General features: G+C 35.8%; 1 protein-coding gene across 6 annotated transcripts in view; it reads left to right on the top strand.

Moving 5' to 3' along the window:
• ttc6 (tetratricopeptide repeat domain 6) overlaps nucleotides 1–23,504 on the top strand; it is a 63,872-nt gene that overhangs the window by 31,149 nt on the left and 9,219 nt on the right. For all 6 annotated transcript variants that reach the window (XM_087289768.1, XM_087289769.1, XM_087289767.1 and 3 more), the window contains 15 exons: nucleotides 325–445; nucleotides 658–808; nucleotides 1,026–1,108; nucleotides 3,467–3,543; nucleotides 3,746–3,903; nucleotides 5,641–5,775; nucleotides 5,972–6,148; nucleotides 6,244–6,384; nucleotides 6,478–6,591; nucleotides 6,744–6,863; nucleotides 8,700–8,773; nucleotides 11,993–12,203; nucleotides 15,540–15,692; nucleotides 17,379–17,552; nucleotides 17,647–17,872. In XM_087289768.1, the coding sequence (XP_087145894.1) occupies nucleotides 325–445; nucleotides 658–808; nucleotides 1,026–1,108; nucleotides 3,467–3,543; nucleotides 3,746–3,903; nucleotides 5,641–5,775; nucleotides 5,972–6,148; nucleotides 6,244–6,384; nucleotides 6,478–6,591; nucleotides 6,744–6,863; nucleotides 8,700–8,773; nucleotides 11,993–12,203; nucleotides 15,540–15,692; nucleotides 17,379–17,552; nucleotides 17,647–17,872 (2,115 nt within the window). The remainder of the gene's footprint in view (nucleotides 1–324; nucleotides 446–657; nucleotides 809–1,025; nucleotides 1,109–3,466; nucleotides 3,544–3,745; nucleotides 3,904–5,640; nucleotides 5,776–5,971; nucleotides 6,149–6,243; nucleotides 6,385–6,477; nucleotides 6,592–6,743; nucleotides 6,864–8,699; nucleotides 8,774–11,992; nucleotides 12,204–15,539; nucleotides 15,693–17,378; nucleotides 17,553–17,646; nucleotides 17,873–23,504) is intronic.

Here is a 23,504-nt window from a genome sequence, read left to right as displayed (position 1 = left end):
TGTCATTTAAAAAAAAAAACTTTAGTAGTTTTAATCAGGATCGAGGTTGATTAACAAGGTAATGCAAAAAAAAGAGAAAATTATCTGATGCATTTTTTCAACAGTGGATGTTTTCATTTTGAACATAACAAAAAGGGTAGTAAATTTAACAGTGCAAGGGTTAAAATAACTAAACTGAAAAATACAGGCAGACACTTCGAAAATGAATGAAATAGTAGAGGCCACATATGCTTTTGTGTATGCCAGAACTTTGTGCTGAGAAATAAAATCATAGCTTACAGAGCCAGATCATGTCATTAGCCATGCTGTTTGTGTGTTTTACAGTTCTCATCAATGACAGTGCAGAAAACTGGCGTGCGTTCCTGCACCGCGGTATGGTCTATGTGACGCTCCAGCGCTGGCAGCAGGCTATAGCTGACTTTGAAGCCGTGATCAAACTTGACAGGTAACATCTCAGCCCCCTGCACTCTGTGACGAAAAGACCTTCATTTTCTTTTGTCACACGAGTGCACCAAAGGCAGGCCATTGTTGATGAAATGTTTACTGAAGCTTGAAACTCTTTGAAAGTCACTTTTCAAAAGGTTTCTTCTTGATAAAAATGGACTGTGAGTTATATATAAGATATATCATATATAATGAGTAATCATTTCTTTTCAGATCTGCTGCTGTTGCTCATGTCAATTTGGGAATGATCTGTATGTTGAAGATGGACAGACATTATGAAGCCATCAGAAGGTTTAATAATGCGCTGAGAGCAGATCCCACCTATGTTAAAGCCTACGTATGCCGGGCCAGAGCCTTTTATAATGTAAGGAGATGTAAGGATGATTAGCTGAAAAAAAGGATTGACTGATTGTAACTGATTCTATAGTGTTTCATTAGTTATTGCTTTGATGAAGATATTGTATTTTTTATGTGACTGTATTAACTATATTTATCTATATTTACTATATAATGTTAATTTGGTATCTTTGGTTAACTTAAATTATTATTTTTTTATTAAATTAAAATTGTGTTTCTCACAGGTGAATAATCTGAGCAAAGCGGTGAAAGATTTGACTCGAGCCATACACTTAAAACCAGATGCTTATGATCTGTACATCATGAGGTGATTCATTCATTCATTTTCCTTTGGGTTAGTCCCTTTATTAATCAGGGGTCGCCACAGCGGAATGAACCGCCAACTCATCCAGCATATGTTTTACGCAGTGGATGCCCTTCCAGCTGCAACCCAGTACTGGGAAACAACCATACACTCTCACATGCACACAAATACGCTATGGTCAATTTAGTTTATTCAATTCACCTATAGTGCATTTCTTTGGACTGTGAGGGAAATCGGAGCACCTTCAGGAAACCCACACCAACATGGGGAGAACATGCAAACTTCACACAGAAATGCCAACTGGTGCAGCCTGGACTCAAACCAGCTACCTGCTTGCTGTGAGGAGACAGTGCTAACCACTCAGCCACCATATTGCTCCATGAAGTGATTTTGGCATACAAATGTTTGGAAAATGTTTGTGGAGGAATAAAACCTCCAGGGTTCTTATTCCACCGAGCATTTGCAGCTGTTTTCATATATGCATTTTTATATGCATAACAGTTTTAAAACTGTAATAAAAAGATTTTTTATAGTATTTAGCTTTTATTATGATTGGAAAGTATATTGAAAGGAAGTGAAGTGGGAGAGAGAGGGGGATGTGATCGTGAAAGTCAGCGGGTTGGCACTCAAACTCAGGACACAGTGCAGTTGGCATATATACAGTAACGGTGCATTGACAACTAGGCAAAATTTTCTGCCTAGTTCTGCGCTGACAATTTTTTTTTATTTTTCCAAATTTCGAGGCATCATAAAACTTGCATTTTCATATTTAATTAGTATTGCTCAAATAAGCTATTTCACATAATAGTTGTTTTGCATATACATTTTAGAAACTACACAAAATGCACAGTTAGAATTATTCGCCTTCCTATGATTTTTTTTTTTTTTTTTTTACTTTTTCAAATATTTTCCAAATTATGTTAAACAGAGCAAGGAACGTTTCACAGTATTTTCTATAATAATTTTTATTTTGGAGAAAGTCTTATTTGTTTAATTTTGGCTAGAATAAAAACTGTTTTATTTTTTTTTAACCATTTATGGTCAATATTATTAGCCTTTTTAAGCTATATATTTTTTTCGATTGTCTACAGAACAAACCACTGTTATAGAATGACTTAAGGACTTAATTAGCCTAACTTGCCTAGTTAACCTAGTTAAGCCTTTAATTGTCACTTTAAGCTGAATACAAATATCTTGAAAAATATCTAGTCAAATATGATATTCTGTCATCATGGCAGAGATAGAAGAAATCAGTTATTAGAAATTGTTTAGTTTTTAAAACTATTATGTTTAGAAATGTGTTAAAAACTATCTTTCCATTCAACAGAAATTAGGGGAAAATATACTAGGGGGATAATAAATCAGGAGGGCTGATAATTCTGACTGCAACTGTATACCCAGACCCCATTATTATCATATTGTCTATTGTGCAAGGAGTATAAAAACAGAAAATAAATTCTGCCTTTATAAATTGTATGCAGAACTGTAAGTAAAGACAAAATATAACCAAATACAGAATAAATGAAGACATGATCTAATAAACCCAGGCCCGGATTAAGAATTCAGAGGGCCCTGGGCACAATGTCTTGTGGGCCCCCTACCTGACCGTACCCCTATTGAATGAAAAAGATTAGATTAATATAATAATTAGATTAATATAATATATATTTAAATAAAAATCATCTATAATGTATTGCTCACATTCTGAAAATAAAAATAAGTAAAATCTTTGTAGACTAGAAATATATGTACTTTATATCATTAAACGCATTTAAAGCATACTTTGAAAAAATAAAATACTAATACATCTAGTAAAAATTATTGGATTTTATACTTGTTCCAGTTCACAGACGCAGTACTAATGTATATATTAAACTTATATATTTATATGCATAACTTCTACAAACTTATAATGCATATGATTTTGATATAATACCTCTCCAATCCAGTTCTATGAATCTGAATCCTCCATAATACACACACTTATTAATGATCCCTACTTGTCTTCCTCGTGATGAAGAATAGGCAAAATCTGATATCTAGTGGGGAAAAAAAATAAAAACGAGTTCATCATATGCTGGATTCGAAGCAGGTTCATGATTGATCGCGTCAAAACATGTTGCCATGCACTTTACAAGCTACGGCACTCACACTGCTGTCTGCTGCGCTAAATAGACACTCCAAAATCAGTATTCCACTGCCATTCCCACCTTGCCTGGGTCCTAAGTGCGCACGGGCCCCTGGGCCTGTGCTCATTATACCCATTGGTTATTCCAGTCCTTATAAAACCTTATGCCAGTGCACTTTTCATGTTTTTAATTTGTGAATATCTGATATAAAGACTGTTTTACTCTCTTTTAGAGGGAAGTTTTTCTATGAAATGAAATGTTTTGACCTGGCTGCCCTCTGCATTCAGTATGCAGCAGAAATGAAAACAGGTAATGATCATACAAAGTTCATTTCGCCCTAAATTGCAGGCATATGTTTAGCGCTTGAAATACCTCAGCTCTTATTGCTGCCCATCTTTTAATGATCATCATTAAATCTTGTTTGTCCACCTGGCCCAACTGGAAAATGTGCTTTATGTTGCCATAACAACTACTAGACCAAGCTGTAAAGCTCTCCTGCTTTGCGTCGCAGCTCTGGGTTTATCAGCAGTCCAGCAAGCTGTTATCCAGTCGTTCCTGGGGAATGATGCCAATGCCATCGTCTGTCTGGAGCAAGCGGTCGATACACAGCCTTCTCCTCCACACCTCATTCTTCTTGGGAGGACGCTGATGAAGGAACACAGGTTTACAGTGAGTCCGAGACCCTGTCTCTATAAGTCAAGCTCTGTCTGGCAGAACTAAGCCTGCAAAACAGCAAGAAAACTTCTCTAAAGTCATCTGCTCACATTATTGATTTACTGTAGTACAGTAGTACACAAAAGCAATACTCTAGAAGATGCATTGAAGTTATTTTTACAGTTAATGTAAAATACAGATTTTTAAAATTTGAATGGAGTGTCGATTTAAATTTATTGGTTTAAATTTTAATATGCAACGTCAAAAGCTGCATTTATTTAGTCTTGCTAATTGGGTAAATGTTGTAACATGATTTTCCACTAAATGACTCTAATATGCTGATTTGCTGCTCAAGGATCGTATCTTTTTCTTTTTAGTGTTGAAAACTCCTTCATATTTTTGTGGAAACCATGGTTCATTTTTTTCACAACTCCCTAATGTTAGGTAAAAAACAACGCATTGCATAGAAATGTTTTTCCCCTAAATTCTTAGTGTCAGTGATAATTTCCTAATTTTATATTAGTTTATACAAACATTATTTATTTTAATGATGACTTTATTTGTCTGTTCGAAAGTTGCAGCAGTAAGAAAAATCCATACATGGATATGCAGGGTGCTGAGCACCTCAAGAATTTCTTTACATTTTGCAACATCAGAGGCCATAAGTAGTGCAAACTGCAAGACAAGTGTAAAAATATGGTGAGCAGTAGAGCTTAACATGCTGCAATTTAAGAAAACACATGCATTGAAAAAAATCGCCAGCTTGGGATAGATCTTCATCCGTTCGACAGCCGCAAACTTTCACAACGCAAACCCATTTTTTAAAAAACACACGGTGCCTTTTCTCACAACCCGAACAATTTACAAAAATGCGCTGCATTTTCTCCAACGTCATTCTGAAAACGTAATCCCATGGGCATTTCTGGAGACCGCGAAATATGTCCCTGGAAGTATGTATTTTTGCAGTTTTTGTTTTCGCGAATCAGAGGCTGCTGTGTGCGCTTTTTCCAACACAATCTCACGGCAATTCGTAACTTTTTCATTTAGTGGCTAATTCGTACAAATTCGTACGATCTAATTCGTACATTTTAGTACGATTTGCGTATCCCCTAATGACGGTTGGGTTTAGGGGTGGGGTTAGGTGCCACGCCTCCTTTTTAAAATCGTACATTTTCTTACGACTGAACTCGTACGAATTCGTACGAATTAGCCACTAAACTGCCAAAACGTAAAATACTTACGTTTTCTCGTGAGATCAGGCTGGCTTTTTCGCATCTCAAATATCTCTCGCGAGTGCCGTTTCCGCGAACCCACCAGAGGTGGCTGTCAACCGACAGCGATTGACCCGCCCACCCTATTACTTTCCTAAAACCAACCGATGGTTTACAAAAGCCGTCCAGAAAAAGAAAAGCCCTCGTCTGATTTTTACCACAATTTCGGATTTTACCACATTCTCACCCTGTTGTTATATTTTGGATTCTGTTTTTGTCTTACCTGATTTCTGGAACTGCTCTTCCCCGGACTCAAATCCGGTCGTCGTCGTTGATTTTCTTAAAACACTTTCAAAAAGCTCGGAACACAATGGAAACGTTTCAAGGAGACCCTAAAATGTGACAGACTCGGGTATTTAGGTTATGGTTATTTAGGCTAATAAAATACAAAATACAAGGGAATTAGGATGGTAAAATAAATAAACAAAAAAACTGCATTTTTTTTTTGCATATTGAATGTTTTATACTGTGTCAAACACAGGAAGCAGTGGAAACTTTTAAGAAGGCCTTGTCATTTCTGGGTAGCACTAAAGCTAAACTCAGTCCTGCAAAAGAAACTGCAGAGGTCTTCTATTTAATCGGTGTGTGCTACATGACGCAAAGGCTTTTGTTTCAGGTAATAAATTAATTTATATTAGTTAATATCATAACTTCCAAAAAATATTGATTTATGAATGTTATTATGTGTGATCCAGATATGAAATGTAGCATTTTATCAGATTCCCAAGATCTGATGATAATTAAAAAAAAAGAAGCAGATGGAAACGCAGCCATATCTGTCACTACTCTATCATCACCTTTTTTTAATATAGGAGAGTGGAGATTCTCTTCTCCTTCAGGCTTTGGATGCTTTTAACAGCACTGTGAGCTTGAACCCAGACCATGCCGAGGCTCACCATCAGCGAGGCCTTTGTCGCATTCATTTACAAGACTCCACAGGCGTGCAAGACTTTAATAGAGCTCTCAAAATCAACCCCAAGTTCTATCAGGTACACCCTGATGCTCTGTCAGGTACACTCTGAATGAAATTATTTATTCCATATTCCAAGTTTCAGATTTAAAATGGTTTTTCATTTTTCCCAAGGTGCATCTAAGCCGAGCTGCCCTTTATGGGGCTGAAGGACGACATGCAAAGGCCATACTCGACTCTAATGAGGCTATCAGGATCCAGCCGAAGAGCCTCAGAGCACACTTGTATAAAGGGGCTCTTAAATTCTATTTGAAAGTTAGTAAAAATAGCACCATTTTGAGCATAATTATCGTACACTTGAGGCTGATGCTCTCTGAAATATGTTGTATGTTCATCATCTTGTTTTAGGCATACAAGAGTGCAGTGGAAGATCTAACAATGGCAGTCCAAATCGATCCTGCATGTTCATTCGCTTACTACAACCGTGGCATATGTTTTCAGGAACTGCAACATTATGAGATGGTGAGTTTTTTTTTTCAGCAGTGTATGCGGAATCATATATACAGAAACGTATACAAATGCAGGATATCTTTTCATCACAATTGCACTTCTGCATTTGCATTTTAATGCTTGCCTGTTCTCTTCCTCCACATTATTTCTTTTTTATCTTCAAGGCTCTCAGAGACTACAGCGTGACGCTGCTCTTGGGCTGTAAGACAGAGCTTGAACTGAAAGTCTTGATAAATCGTGGCCTGCTCTATGTGGAGCTAAATGACTACAGCAGTGCCCTTCAGGTAAGCCAGAGATGTAAAGTAAGAAACGCTGATTGAATCTATAATTTGTTTTTGTCAAGGTTTTTAAAAGCAAATTTATCATGCTTTGGGTTATTTCTGTAGCAATTATCAAATACCCTTTGCAACACACTCACCGGCCTCTTTATTAGGTACACCTTACTAGTACCATCTTGGACCCCTTTTTGCCTTCAGAACTGATTTAATTTAACAAGATACTGGAAATATTCCTCCGAGATTTTGTTCCATATTGACATGATAGCATCACGCAGTTGCTACAAATTTTTTGGCTGCACAACCATGATGTGAATCTCCCGTTCAACCACATCCCAAAGGTGCTATATTAAATTGAGCTCTGGTGATTGTGGAGCCCATTTGAGTACAGTGAACTCATTATTATGTTTAAGAAACCAGTCTGAGATGATTCACGCTTTATGACATGGTGCGTTCATCTGCTGGAAGTAGCCGTCGGAAGATGAGTACACTGTGTCATAAAGGGATGGACTTGGTCAGCAACAATACTCAGGTAGGCTGTGAGGGATAAAGTATAGATTGAATACTCGGCCGGCCGGAAGTGCGATATGCTCATTTATACAGCAGCATTTTTTATGACACTGTATATCAGTAGTGAATATTTTTACAGTACTGTGATGGTTGGGTTTTGGGTAGGGGTGGGGGTAGGCGTAAAAATACATTTTATTGGGTAATTTAATAGATGACATATAGTAAATAATACTCTGTACAATTACTGGTTGGGGTTGGGGTAGATGTTAATAAAATACAATAAATGGGACATTTAATAACTAATATAAATATTTCTCGTTAACTTCCGGCCACAACCATATTCGATCTAGCAACAACCGCTGTGGCATTGACACAATGCTCAATTGATACTTATGGATCCAAAGCGTGCCAAGAAAATATCCCCCTCACCACTACACCACCACCACCAGCCAGAACCTTTGATACAAGGCAGGATGGATCCATGCTTTCCTGTTGTTGATGCTAAATTCTGACCCTACCATCCGAATGTTGCAGCAGAAATCGATACTCATCAGGCCAGGCAACGTTTTTTCCAATCTTCTATTGTCAAATTTTGGTGAGTCAGTGTGAATTGTAGCCTCAGTTTCTTGTTCTTAGCTGACAGGAATGGCACCCGGTGTGGTCTTCTGCTGCTGCAGCCCATCTGCTTCAAGGTTGGACGTGTTGTGCATTCAGAGATGCTTTTCTGCATACCTCGGTTGTAGAGAGTGGTTATTTGAGTTACTGTTACATTTCTATCAAACAAGTCTGGCCATTCTCCTCTGTCCTCTGGCATCAACAAGGCATTTGTGCCCACAGAACTGCCGCTCACTGGTTATTTTTTCTTTTTCGATCAATTCTCTGTTAACTCGAGAGATGTTTTGGCACGAAAATTTCAGTAGATCAGCAGTTTCTGAAATACTCAGACCAGCCCGTCTTGCACCAACAACCATGCCAAGTTCAAAGTCATTTATAAATCACCTTTCTTCTTCTTCTTCTTCTTCTTCTTCTTCTTCTTCTTCTTCTTCTTCTACGTCTTCTTTTACTTCTTCGTCTTCTTCTTCTTCTTCTGCTTCTTCTACTTCTTCTTCTTCTTCTTCTTCTGCTTTTTGAACATGCCTAAATGCATTCTCTTGCACTGTGAATATGTCTGTCACCAAAACAAATTCCTCATATGCGTAAACATACCTGACAATAAAGCTCTTTCTGGTTCTGAATCTGAATGCAATTTTGTGTATTTTAAATTCAATGGCTTCATTATATATTTTATTGTATTATAATATATTTGTGCTTGAAAATTACTGTGTTTTGTTGCAGGATTTAAAGGCTGCGGCACAGAAGCGGCCAGCAGATGTACTAATTTACCATGCACTTGGAGTTATTCACCACAGGTGTGCATTTATTTTGAGTTATTGTGGAAAGTGATTGACCGTTTCACAGTGCGAAATTGCTCAGCATAAGTCGAGAACAATTTTCTCCCAGCAGCGGCAGTCAGTTTATAATATCTGTCCCACAGCATGGTAAATTTCTATTGTGTTTCAAATAAAAAATCAAGGTTTTAGCCTTCTAAGACTCAATCATGGCTGTTCATTTGGTTTTCATCACTGGAATTTAAAAGCATCAAACATTCAGAGAAGGACACTTTAATTGGAAATATTAAATGTGCTACACTAAGTAGGTGATTCATAAGCTGTTGTATCGATTTGTATAAGGTCAGATTGTGGGAAATGAAGTGTGGCCCATTTGAAGTTTATCATGTTAAAATACAAAATATTGATGTTAATAATAAGAACTATTTACACAAATAACACAAATAAATGTAAAGATGAAATTGAGATGTCAAAAATAAATATATATTTTAAGGAATAAAAAAAACATTTTTTTTAAACATGTACATTTTAACATTTTCAAAAGATTTTTGTTTTTATATGGTTTTGAAAGATACAGTGTCTCTTATGGTTACACAAAAAATTACTTTTAAAATGAGTTGAAACAACCCAATACTTAAGTTTTTTTTTTGGGGAAAAATTTAATTGTTGCATGATCAATCATAATAAATTTGAACATAAGAAAAAAATGTGTAAAAACGATTAAGTTAACCCAATCACTGTGTGTTGGGAAAACATGAAGGAATCGTGTGGAACTCGGAATTAAAATAGAGTAGAAACATTAATACTTTATAATGTTAATACAATTTTAAATAAAAAAATTATATTTTAGTACTTTAAAAAAATTCATTTATTTATGATTAATGAATCACATGATTAAAATCTGGAAGATATATGGTCCTTCAGAAATAGTTTGTTCGATTTGAAACTCAAGAAACACTTGCTGTTAATATCAATGTGAAAAAAAAAATTTGTTTGTTTTTTCGCTGGAAATCCTTTTTCAAGATTATGAAAAAAATAAAGTTCAAATGTGAAATCTGTAGGTTTATAGATGGCTTTAATTTTTTAATCAATTGAATGTATCTTTGCTGAAATAAAGTATTCATTTCTTTTAAGGTACATTATCTTACTTACCCTAGACCTTTAAGACATAGCAATCACTTTGGTACATGTCTCAGATCAGAAACCACCTATCCTCAGATCATTTTGTCATTTGTGCACATCAAAAAAGCAGTTTCTTATTTATTTGAAGAAGTTTCAAATGCTTTTACGCATCTATGCAAATGAATATGTGCAATTCTCTTTCTTACATTATCAATTGCTTATGCCATGTTGATTAAAATAAATTATTTTGGTCTCATATTTTGGTCAGCATTTAATATATTGTTTATGGCTTAAGTCTCTACATGCAAAATGGCTGAATAAGTTGTCATATTATTTTGTCATAATGTATTTTCCTATACATTTCCATTAGACTTCTTTTTCTAAATCTGTCTAAATTTATCCCAGGTGAATCTTGACTTTTTCTATTGAAGGTGCATCTTAAAGAAGACCTATGTTCACATTTCTACTTTTGTTTTGTTTTTTTGTGCTATGCAGTGCTGTCTTTTCCTTTCTGTATCATAATGGCATGATCTATTAACAAATTACATTACATAAAGCAATAAAAAAAATCTTAGTTTACATTAGAACCAGCCAATTTAAATGTTTTCACTCGATTGAATGAGCATTATCAGCAATACTATCTGGATGCAGCCTTTATGATGCAAGTTGAGATTGCATCACTGAGCAATGCAATGCCCGACATAAGTCTCTAAAATGGAGTGAGTGACGTCACGGTGAGGGGTGGGGTTAGGTGAGCCCATTAAAAAGCTTTGGATGCAGCTCAGAATACACTGCACTAGGTGTGCATCCAGACCCCTCTCGTTATTAAGAGATATGGGCCAGTAGGGGACTTTTGCTCCTTCTAGTAGGCTCAGAAGTCTGTAATCATCCATCCACATGGTTAATCAGCTATAGATCACCCATGGCTGCAGCCAGAAAATAAAAAAAATATTTTTTCTATTATTTATAAAATTTCCCTTTAATTGTATTTTATTAACGTCTACCCCTACCCTAAACCATCACAGTAATGTAAAAACAGATCTGGATCTGAAGTCTTCTCTATTAATATAGCTGACTAACCCTGTGGATGGATGATGACAACCTTGTAAGGCCTACTGGTCGGTGCAGAAGGCCTATACTGGCCCATATCTATCAGCTGTTAACCATTGATAATGCCAATTCAATCGAGTGATAACAATCAAATCGGGCGCCAGAACACCCCTCCAGAGTACACAGTTGTATTGACAACATGACTAATTAATTTAACTGTCTTATCCGTACACATTGACACTGTCTTCTTTATTGACACAGAAATTTAGTAGTGAGGGATGAACTGAGTATTTTGAGCAGGAGACTGGCTTTTGCGGGTAATCCATGGTGTTTTGCTATTTGCACATTTCAATTCTGATCTGAGAAATGTAACAAAGTGACTGAGAAAAGCTGTATAGGACCCGAGGAAACATTGCAACTCCACTCTGAGGGCTACATTATTTAAGGTATTCTAAAACCTTCTATGACGTTCATGAATAGGTATTGATTCTCTCTGTGCCACTTATTATGCAGATCAGCATTTAAACAGTACATTCAGAACGTGTCTATTCATTTTATCGATCAACACTCAAACGTCACCATGTCTTCAGAATGCATTCATATCTTGCTTTTATCAGATTAACAGCCTATGACAGACAGGATGTCTCATCTGGCTACATGGTCTATAATAATATGAAATATCTGAGCACCTCTGACAAGATGCGTTGCTCTCTGAACTATCATTTACAGAATAAAAGAGCAAAATGTTTTCAGATCCTTGTAAGCTGGCATTTTCATTGCTTTAAAGAAGCACTCTCAGATAAATGCATCTTCACAAGACCACTACAGAAAAGCTGTAATTGCAGGGTGGGTTTTTTCTCCTCTTTTATATGGCATCTTTTGGGTGAATTCAATGTTTGCACTGGCAATGTCGCACAGCTTGTCATTTATTATTTCAAAAGTGGAAATTAAAGCGTTTTGAGATATTAGAACAGATGGTTCGAGCAAGAGTTATGTAATTAAACAGATATCTAATTTTGCAAGCACATCATTGAGTCTGATGATCTACTTCCTTTGTCTGTGATCAAGGCTCGGCCAGTTGCAGGAAGCTGTGGATGCTTACAGTGAAGCTGCAAGACTTGATCCCTTCTTGCAAGATTGTCTTGTGGGTAGAGGCAACGTTTTCATGGATTATGGGCACAATCAGGCCAGGAAAAAAGCCCAGAGGGACTTCCTCTCAGCCCTCCATCTCAATCCACTCTGCTTGAGTGCCCGCATTAGCCTGGCATACAATTTACAGGTAGAGTCAAAATAATTGTCTTGCTTCTTCTTGTTTCTGGCAGGTTGATCCTTCACAGCTTAACGGGTTTAGAAAGATTCCCAAGTGCTTCATTTAAGTATCTAGTTTGATACTTCTACTACAAGTAAAATAAAAAAGGGTGTGAATAATTTGTTCTTGGGAGAATTTGATCTGAAATGTTTTTTTTTTTTGAATTTCGACCGCATACATTTTGTTTCTTGGCAAATCTGTGCACAATTGTGATTTCCTCTGAATCTTTAGACGAGACACATATGAGATTACTTTTTCCCCTCAGGAGAAACATCTAAGAAGCAGGAGATTTACTCGGTTTCCATTTAATCTCTTTGCTGTCTAGAGGATACACTTGAGATAGTAGAAAGATTTTATTTGTGATTTGGTTTTATACTGGTAACAGAAAATGTTAGCATGGTACTTGTTGTGGGTTAGAAATTACATTTGTTGCTGTTGTAATTGTGGCAGATGCAGTTATATTGCTACTCCATTCATTTTTTTGGATATTTCCAAAATTGAGATCTCCTTGCATTCTACCTGTTTCCACTTGAGATTTCATGGCTCAATCCCAATTCTATTTGTACCTCTTCCCCTTGGCCCTTGAAACAGAGTGTGAAGGAGAAGGGCTTCAAAATGTACCCCTAAGAAATGGGACAGCACTACAACACCCGCACATGTCACGTGATCTCTTGCTTTATATTAGATTGAGGATCGCGACTGCTGTAGTTATTCCAGTTGTGCTATTTTTTTGCTATTTATCTTCAGGAAATCACTAAAGGTATATATCATGTTATCATAACGATATAATGTGGCAGTATGATTGTAACTGTACTGTGCAGTTACACAGTGGCCATATTCATCTATATAAACACACAAACACAACATTAACATTATAGCAGACACTGTAAAAAGCTCATTTCCAGCCACTAGATTTTTCTTGGTATTCGAGTGTCACAGAGTGACAGAATGTTGTGGGACTGCTATACAAGAGTTATTATTAAGGATTATAGATGCAGTTTTTTTATTTTAGCATTTTTCAAAGCATGTTGGTAAAACACAAACGGCGCTATAAATGTACTAAAAAAATATGCTTGTTTGTTGTAAAAAAAAAGACAATTATTTTTATAATGATAATTCTTAATAATGACAAAAAATACTAATTTGTGGATCTCCTGGTTTCCGTGTGCTGCCATGCTGCCGTTGTGGCTGGTGTATTCTAGGAAATTGTCTTACCCCTTGGTTTCGAGTGTGGTCCTGAAAAATCTCTGTATAAAGGGGTATCTAGCCCTTCCGGGCTTTAAGCTAAAGAGAATTGGGACACCCCTACGCCTTCACGTGAACGTGCAAAACGAGGAGTAGGAGTAAGGGGAAGGGCTAAGGGGTAGAATTGGGATTGGGCCTCCATGTCTTTCATAAATCGCTTTAATATGTTGGCTTGTATTGTAATTCGTGTAATAATAATATTAGCAGGCAACCAGTGGGATCAAAATATGTCTATTAGGTTAAATAAATTCATCAATCTACTATTGACAACATTACTAATTATTCTGAGTTAAACTATTTAAAAAATGGAAATGTATTTGGAATAAGGCTGAGCAAAATGACAAAAATCTCATACCACAGTATGCAGTAGGTCATCTCATATCGTGATCATGACATACAATTTCTGTAAATTCAAGCAATTAATAGTTTTTATACTGTATATTGATCATGTCAATACAGGACTATTTTTTATTGTAAAATTGTAATTCATGTGATTATATTTCTCATTTTTATTATACCTTCAGTCCACATGTATATTTAAATTTAGAAATATAAAATAAACACTGCGGTCAATTTGGTTCATTCAATTCACCTACAGCACATCTCTTTAGACTGTAAGGGGAAACTGGAGCACCAGGAGGAAATCCACGCCAACTAAAGGAGAACATGCAAACTCCACACAGAAACGCCAACTGGCCCAGCTGGTGCTCGAAACAGCGCCTTGCTTGCTGCTTGCTGGCGCCAGTGTTAACCTCTGAGCCACCGCGCCACCCCTAAATTCTAATCAATTATGAAATATCATAACTGAAAATATTCAATAAATATTAATAAAATATAAAACATTTTAAAAACGAATGATAAATACAAAATTAAATATCTCTAAACAAAACACACAATGCAAAAATTGTTCTTTTAAGATTGCAACTTTCTTATAATTCTATTACTCATGTTACTTTCTGCATCCCTGTAATGGCATGTAATATTGCACTATAAAAAATGTATAACCATAAACAATGTGACACTACAAAATATTTTGTAATACTACTTGAACTACTTTTTATTTTATCCATATGATGTACAGTTGAAATCAGAATTATTAAAACCCCAAATTTTATTTCTTTTTAAAATATTTTCCAAATGATGTTTAACAGAGCAAGGAAATTTTCACAGTATGTCTGATAATATTTTTTCTTCTGGAGAAAGTCTTATTTGTTTTATTTTGGCTAGAATAAAATCAGTTTTAATTTTTTTAAAACACATTTTAGGGTCAAAATTATTAGCCCCTTTAAGTTATATATTTTTTTGATAGTCTACAGAACAAACCATCGTTTTACAATAACTTAATTACCCTAACCTGCCTAGTTAACCTAACTAACCTAGTTAAGCCTTTAAATGTCACTTTAAGCTGCATAGAAGTGTCTTGAAAATGTTCTAGTAAAATATTATTTACTGTCATCATGGCAAAGATAAAATAAATCAGTTATTAGAAATTAGTTATTAAAACTATTATGTTTAGAAATGTGTAGAAAAAAATCTGCTCTCCTTTAAACAGAAATTGGGAAATGGGGTGCTAGTAATTTAGGGTTTTTAATCATTCTGACTTCAACTGTATATATCGTCATGTTGCACAGCCCTAATTTTTTTTTACACATTCTGTGCTTAGAAATCCTAACCTTGGCTATCTTAGAAACCCTAAACTCTTCAAATCTCCCTAGGCATGGCTCCTCTACTATTCAGTTCCCCACAAAGAAAGACTTTTGTTTGACCAGTCTGGTATTTTTTATCTGTTCACACTGTCTCTGACTTTGTTGTTCAAGCCTCTATTTAAAAGTAAACCTTTCTCTAATATATGTGGAAGTACTAATGCCCGAGCCCAGAGACAAACCACAGAAATCAGGTCAACAAACAAGGATATATCTGATTCCTCTTGGTATTCATCCTGGCCCTCATTATCTGTCTCTCTTCCCTCGAGAGGGAACGGTATCTTGCAGACAGCCTGTTGCCTCTCAAGTCTCTATTGATTTCCACTAAGCCATGTCGAAATGTTGTCCTTTACCGCAGGTTTTGGGATTCTTCCAGAGAGCCTGGAATCAGTTCACGGTGGCTGTAGAGGTGAACCCTAAATGCTGGGCTGCGTATCAAGGCAGAGCTGCCACCAGTCTACAGATGGGAAACAAGTTTGCAGCCCTGCAGGACATAAACACTGCTATAGAGGTTGTTTGGGGAACAGTTTGGTTCGGTACCCGTGTGTGTACTGTTGTTTTATATACGCTGTCATTTTTGTTCAGTAAGAATGCTTATTTGTTTTTGAATCTTTTAGATTTTTTTTAGGTAAGCGTGTATGTTTGTATGCATGTTTGTATGTATGTATGTATGTATGTATGTGTGTGTGTGTGTGTGTGTGTGTGTGTGTGTGTGTGTCTGTCTGTCTGTCTGTCTGTCTATCTATCTATCTAACTGTCTGTCTGTCTGTCTGTCGAGCTACCTGTCTGTCTGTCCATCCATCCATCCATCCATCCATCCATCCATCCATCCATCCATCCATCCATCCATCCATCCATCCATCCATCCATCCATCCACAGTATCTATCTATCTATCTATCTATCTATCTATCTATCTATCTATCTATCTATCTATCTGTCTGTCTGTCTGTCTGTCTGTCTGTCTAACTGTCTGTCTGTCTGTCTGTCTGTCTGTTTGTCTGTCGAGCTACCTGTCTGTCTGTCTACCCATCCATCCATCCATCCATCCATCCATCCATCCATCCATCCATCCACAGTATCTATCTATCTATCTATCTATCTATCTATCTATCTATCTATCTATCTATCTATCTATCTATCTATCTGTCTGTCTGTCTGTCTGTCTGTCTGTCTGTCTGTCTGTCTGTCTGTCTGTCTGTCTGTCTGTCTGTCTGTCTGTCTGTCTGTCTGTCTGTCTGTCTGTCTGTCTGTCTGTCTGTCTGTCTGTCTGTCTGTCTGTCTGTCTATTTGTTTATTTATTAAACGATATTTACCTTTAACCTTTGTGTACTGTTAAAATTTACTATCCTTTTGTTATGTTTGGGGCTGTTTTTGCCCCATTGACTTCCATTTTAATCATATTTTTTAATGTTTTGTCATGATGGCATATAATCATGCATTTGTGATATTAAGGGTTTTCCCTGTTAAAATGTTTTACTGTTGATCATCAGTTGGCAGCATTAACCCTTTAGATGGGCCTGTGAAAAAAAAAGGAAAACAGCAGATTATAGTGTGTGTGCATAAATACACTCACTATGTTTACTATTTTCTGAGAGCTGAGCGGCTTATTTTGATTTTCTTAAACTTATCAAGATAAGTGTACAAAGGTCTCCCTCTTTGCCACACACACACACGCACACACACACACTATACTCCAAATAGAAGGCAGAAACTAAGCTTTTTTTTAAACATACAGGCAAAACAAAATGAATACTGTCTTACGAAGTAAATCTTAACATAAAATTATTACCTGCATAAGACCTAAAAGTATCATCTGGAGCCATGAGTATTATGCTGGGATCATGCAAAGTATAAATTTAAGTATTTGCACAAGTAAATTACATACAAAGTCAATGCAAATATGTGAATAGAGGTTTTTTTTACATTTTTTGTAAATGATGCGGACGATGCATGCATAGAATTCGCCTCAAATGCATCTCGCTTACAAGTTAAAACAATTAATCTTAAGCAGAATCATTCAAACTATCGAAGTGCTGGTATTCCCATTGACTTGCATTTACTGACTTACTAAGGACCACAGATCCAGCGGATCATTTGAATGTTCTAATAATAAGAAAAAAATGAAAAGGATATTAACATTAAATATTATTTTATGTATGAACTATCCCTTTAATATATCTTTGTTTGGCCTTTTAGTACAACCCTTTCACAGAGCAGCTCTTCACAAACCGAGGTCTGATCCAACAATTAAGGGGGGATAAATCTAGTGCCATGAAGGACTACCAAACCGCTATCAGCCTCAACCCAGGATATGCCCTTGCTTATTTCAATGCTGCCAACCTCTTCTTTTACAATGGACAGTTTGAGCAGGTAAAGCCAGATGAATTTCACTACTGATTCACTCTCTAGCTGAGAGCCACTGGAAAATATGGTAAATCTCTTTCTTTTTTCCCCTGTGACACAGGCATGTGAATACTACAGCCGAGCTTTTGAGCTGGACCCCTCAGATGAGTCTGCCATCCTGAACCGAGCCATCACTCATGCTCTGCTGCGAAAGGTTCCAGAATCCCTGCAGGATTTCAATGAGGCTCTGTGTCTCAACCCGCTGTCTGCACATGCCTACTTTAACAGAGCCAACCTGCACTGCTCTCTAAGACAGTTCCAATCAGCCGAGAGGGACCTTACGCAAGGTGAGCTGTAGGAGGCTGAGTTTACTGCCAACTTTTATTAAGCCAGTCATATTTTACACCCATGCACCATTATGTCCCTGAAGTCTAATTTAATGGCCCAGGTATACTTCAAGCCAAATCGAAGAGCAAACTGATGTGAGTTCAAGTTGATTTGACAAAGCAAACCTTATGGAAAAGTTTGCTTTGCTTGGTAAATACATTCAGACCAACACTGGTTCTTTGTTATAATTTAATAAGTGCAGTAAGTGTGGCTATATAGCATCAAACTTGATTTACATCAAAGCTTTAAGAGTTCACACTTAGCTGATGATTGATTATGAAGTGTTTTTGGCATGCTGTCCCAGGAGAGAGCCCTGAGCTCATAAGATCCTTGAGCCCGGGGCTCCCTCTCGTTTGTAGGCCGAGGGGGAGTTTGAGTTCAGGTAGAGAACTAGAGAACTCTCAAGAACTCCCCTGCTTATTTATAGCTAATGACAAATAAGGGATCCCTATGAAGAGATATACTGCTAATAAAGAGCTCATCTGTGGTGCCAATTTGGTTTGGTCAATTCACCTACTGTATGTCGCATGTCTTTGGACTGTGGGAGAAAACCAGAGAACCTGGGGAAAACCCACACGAGCACGGGGAGAAAATATAAACGGCCTGGTAAGGACTTGAACCAGTGACATTCTTGCTGTGAGGCAACAGTGCTAACCATAGGACCGACTTGACGTCCTATGAAGAAAGAGGGGAGAAGTAGGAGTGGAAGAGGGGGTTCTTCAAAATGAAGTTAACTGAGGCATGAAACTCAGATTTTTTTTAATGTGAGTTAGGAATCATCTGATTTGTGGATCATGCATTAGCTAATGTGGGACCAGCTGTGATCAATCATAAGCACATGCTTCTTGCGAAATTAGTTTAGAAGTTATTACCTTTTGTCCAGTAGTAAAAAACAGGCTGTATATGGGTAGTTGACAAAAAGGCAGTAAAAATGCTTTTTTTGTAAAACAGCATTTTTTAAGGAACTATATACACTGTAAAAAATAAATGCGTAAAATTGACTGTTTAAAACCGGCAGCTGTGGTTGCCAGTACTTTACCGTAAAAACACGGTACAAACCGTAAAAGTAATTTTTTATTATTACGGTAAATTACCGTATTTTATTAATTTATAGAGGTAATATGTCTGTATTTTGAATGATCAACATCTACACATCTTTTGTTACACAGTTAGACACGTTAGCACACCCACATTCAGGTGGTAATGAGAAAGTTACATAATGAGCCAAAGCACATCACAATCAACTTCTCCCACAAGCAGAAAAGAGTAACAGCATGTAGAAGGTGCTCAGTGTCATTCACACAGCTACTAAACACCAGTATGATAACGCGCATAAAATAAAAGTCATGAAATAAACATTGTTAATCAACATTAGATGTAACATAAATCTCTAATGTACATAACTGATGGGGAAACAACTAAAAAGATCCATATTAATGTCAACAAAATGCATAAAAAGTTATGTGCCATGCAGGGAATTCTGGGAAAGTCAATTTACGTTTTTTCGCCGTATATATTAAGGAAACATACCGTTAACCAGGTTACGGATTTGTACTGTAGCTTTTCTACCGTTTTTTTACCGTTGAAATCACAGCCATTTTTACAGTGTACACACACACTTCAGGTCCACTGTATAAATGAAGAGGAAAGATGTAAGCCTTAAGATGTCACAACATTTGAAACACAAATATTTCATATTTAAAAAAATCCTAATACAGTTTTAATACAAAAAAAATAGATTTCTGAAAAATTTTGTGAACAATACATTTACTTTAACACTTTATTTAACACCGTTTTAAAATATTAAGAGGTTGAATAATTATTGTACAGAGATGATGCCAGTTTTACTGGCCACATTTGCTATCAAACATTGTTTACTTCACTAAGTGAATTTAAAAGATTGATCAAATAGGTCTAATTGATGGAAGATTTGCAAAAAATTGTCATGCTCCTTTGTAAAAGTATTTTGTAGTATTTTTAAAATGCAAAATACTGTATTTTATTTTGATACACATTGTGACTGCTGTATTTTGTAGTTTATTTTGATACCAAATACCTTAATGTTAGATAGATCTTATTTTAAAATACATTTCACTGTATATTTGCCCAACCCTGTTAACAAAAAACAACTGTATTTTCACTTTATTTTAACGTTAACCAACATGAACAAATACTGCAATAAATGTATTGTTCATTATTTGCTCATGTTAGTAAATGCATTAACTAAGACAGCCTTATTGTAAAGTGTTACCAATTATATTCATTTTGTCGTGTGTGACTTTGAAAATGCAGCTTCATACCAGCAACCCATGTTCATGTTTTTTTTTTAAAACTAAAAACCAACTTGTGTAATTTATTTAGGCTTATATTTTCTAATAATACTATATATATATATGTGTGTGTGTGTGTGTGTGTGTGTGTGTGTGTGTGTGTGTGTGTGTGTGTGTGTGTGTGTGTGTGTGTGTGTGTGTGTGTGTGTGTGTGTGTGTGTATATATGTATGTATGTATGTATATATATATATATATACACACACACATATATATATAACTCTGACGTGAGAATGATAACCTTATATCAACTAATTGCTAATGCACAGAGACAAAGCTAACTCTCAGCCCTGAGTGTCTCTATTCACTACAATGAATACTGAAGGTCACATTAATCATCATGCAGCGTGTCAAGAGAGCGCAGGCCCAAATGCTGAACTACAGCGTGTATTATGTCTTTTGATTTTATGGTCGTGTGGATTTATAAAGGTTATTATGTTCCAACTTTGAAACATCCTGATATTAATATGCCAATAATGATTCATCGCTTTACAGGGAGATTTGTACATCGGGCGGACGCTCGATGTCGCCGCCACTTAATTACATTTGATAACGCAGGCTGATATCTCTGTGGAGGCCTTTTGTCAAGATGATGAATGGAGAGCTGCTGAGAAGATAGCAAAGTTGTCTTTATCCTCAACTAATCCAGATAGTCTCATACTCATAGTATGCCATCAGACCTCCCACAAGTCCATGTGCTGACCGTCTGATGCAATATGCATACAAAACATATTAGTGTTCAAAATTTTTATTTTTTTTTAAAGAAACAAGTTGCTACAAAGGGTAATGTTTAAAATAGATTTAACATTTAAATATCTTTCTTAATATAATATAATTTAAAATTAATTTATCTATATTTTCACATGACTAATCAGAAACTTGGTGCTCTAGCAACATTTTAAATTCATTTATTCATTCATTCATTTTCTTGTCGGCTTAGTCCCTTTATTAATCTGGGGTCGCCACAGCAGAATGAACCACCAACTTATCCAGCACGTTTTTTTACGCTGCGGATGCCCTTCTAGCCCCAAACCATCTCTGGAAACATCCATAAACACTCATTCACACACTCATACACTACGGACAATTTAGCCTACCCAATTCACCTATACCTCATGTCTTTGGACTGTGGGGGAAACCGGAGCACCCGGAGGAAACCCACGCGAACGCAGGGAGAACATGCAAACTCCACACAGAAATGCCAGCTGGGCCAAGGATCAAACCAGCGACCTTCTTGCTGTGAGGCAACAGCACTACCTACTGCACCACTACTTCGCCACATTTCAAATTATTAATGCTAAACATAAAAAAGTTTTGCTGCTTTTTTGGAAGCTATAAACAAGATTCATAGATTAATATAAAGTTTTAAACACTTAACAACAGTAATTTTAATATATACGGGGTCAGTAGGATTTTAAAATATTTTAAAATGAGCTTCTCCTGCTCACCAAGGCTGCATTTACTTAATTTAAAATACAGCACAAATTTTAAAATTGTGAAATGTTATTGCGCTATAAAATAGCTGTTCAAAAGTAGTTAATAATTTCATGTATAGCTTTATTACTCCAGTCTTTAGAGTTACATGATTCTTTAGAAATCACTTTTACTATTATTTTTATTATTATTATTATTATTATTATTATTATTATTATTATTATTATTATTATTGATTTAATAGTAAAAAAGCAATAATGGCTAGAGTAATAATTTCATTTAAAACTACAAACAATAAGAAAGCAGTTATTTAAAAATTTAATAAATATTCAACAATCTAACCATTTTTTTTACATTTAACACATGCTACCTTGATGAACAGAATCATTTTCTTAAAAAAAAAAGAAAAAAGCTGACATCAAACTTTTGACTTTTGTTCTGTTGATGTGTTCTACCTTTTCTGATTGTCCTACCTCCCATTCAAAAAGTAGGTTGTGCTATTTTGATGATGCAATATGCTACCCATCAGATTTTGCTACCACTGTAAATTTTAATGTAGATTACTGTGATATGAAGCTGTAATATCGACCTAACCCACCAAATCCCTAACCCCAAACTCAGAAGCATTCAAATACATTGTTGGTAGCATAATCTGAGGGGTAGGATAAAATGTCAGGACACCAGTAGTATATACAGTTGAAGTCAGAATTATTAGCCCCCTTTTGAATTGTTTTTTCTTTTTTAAATATTTCCCAAATGATGTTTAACAGAGCAAGGAAATTTTCAAAGCATATCTGATAATATTTGTTCTTCTGGAGAAAGTCTTATTTGGGTTTTCTTCTGGATAGAATAAAAGCAGTTTTTAATCTTTTAAAAAACATTTTAGGGACAAAATTATTAGCCCCATACATTTTTTTCCCCCGAAAAAATCTACAGAACAAACCATCGTTATACAATAACTTTCCTATACTCCAACCTGCCTAGTTAATCTAATTAACCTACCTAAGCCTTTAACTATCACTTTAAGGTTAATAGAAGTGTCTTGAAAAACATCTAGTCAAATATTATTTACTGTCATCATGGCAAAGATAAAATAAATCAGGTATTAGAAATGAGTCATTAAAACTATTATGTTTAGAAATGTGTTGAAAAAAATAGATAGATAGATAGATAGATAGATAGATAGATAGATAGATAGATAGATAGATAGATAGATAGATAGATAGATAGATAGATAGATAGATAGATAGATAGATAGATAGATAGATAGATAGATAGATACATACATACATACATACATACATACATACATAGATACATACATACATACATACATACATACATACATACATACATACATACATACATACATACTGTGGATGAGGGATGGATGGATGGATAGGTAGACAGACAGACAGACAGACAGACAGACAGACGATGGATGGATAGATGGATGGATGGATGGATGGATGGATGGGTAGACAGACAGGTAGCTTGGTAGATAGACATTTATATTTCCTTACCAATGTTTGTAAAAACTTCAGTTACAATCACTTGTAAATGGATATTAACCCTTGTGTGCTGTTTTTTCATTTTCGTCCATGCTGGGGTGATTCTGAGTCTTAATTTAGCCACAACTTTCTTTGTGTTTCAGCAAATGAAATGTTGCTTCAATTGTTTTGACACATATTTTGGGAAAATGATTTTAAAATGTTCAAAAATTCAACAATTACATTCAATTTACCACCCTTTCGGTATGTTGGTGACTTATAATCACATTTTCTTTTTGATTGCCAAGCCATTACAGCATATAAAAAAGCTAAGTTTCT

Source organism: Danio rerio, chromosome 17 (assembly GCF_052040795.2).
Source record: "Danio rerio strain M-AB ecotype USA chromosome 17, GRCz13ab, whole genome shotgun sequence".
NCBI classification, from domain to species: domain Eukaryota; kingdom Metazoa; phylum Chordata; class Actinopteri; order Cypriniformes; family Danionidae; genus Danio; species Danio rerio.
Note: the sequence above shows the minus strand (reverse complement) of the source record. Positions and strands in the feature narration are given on the sequence as shown.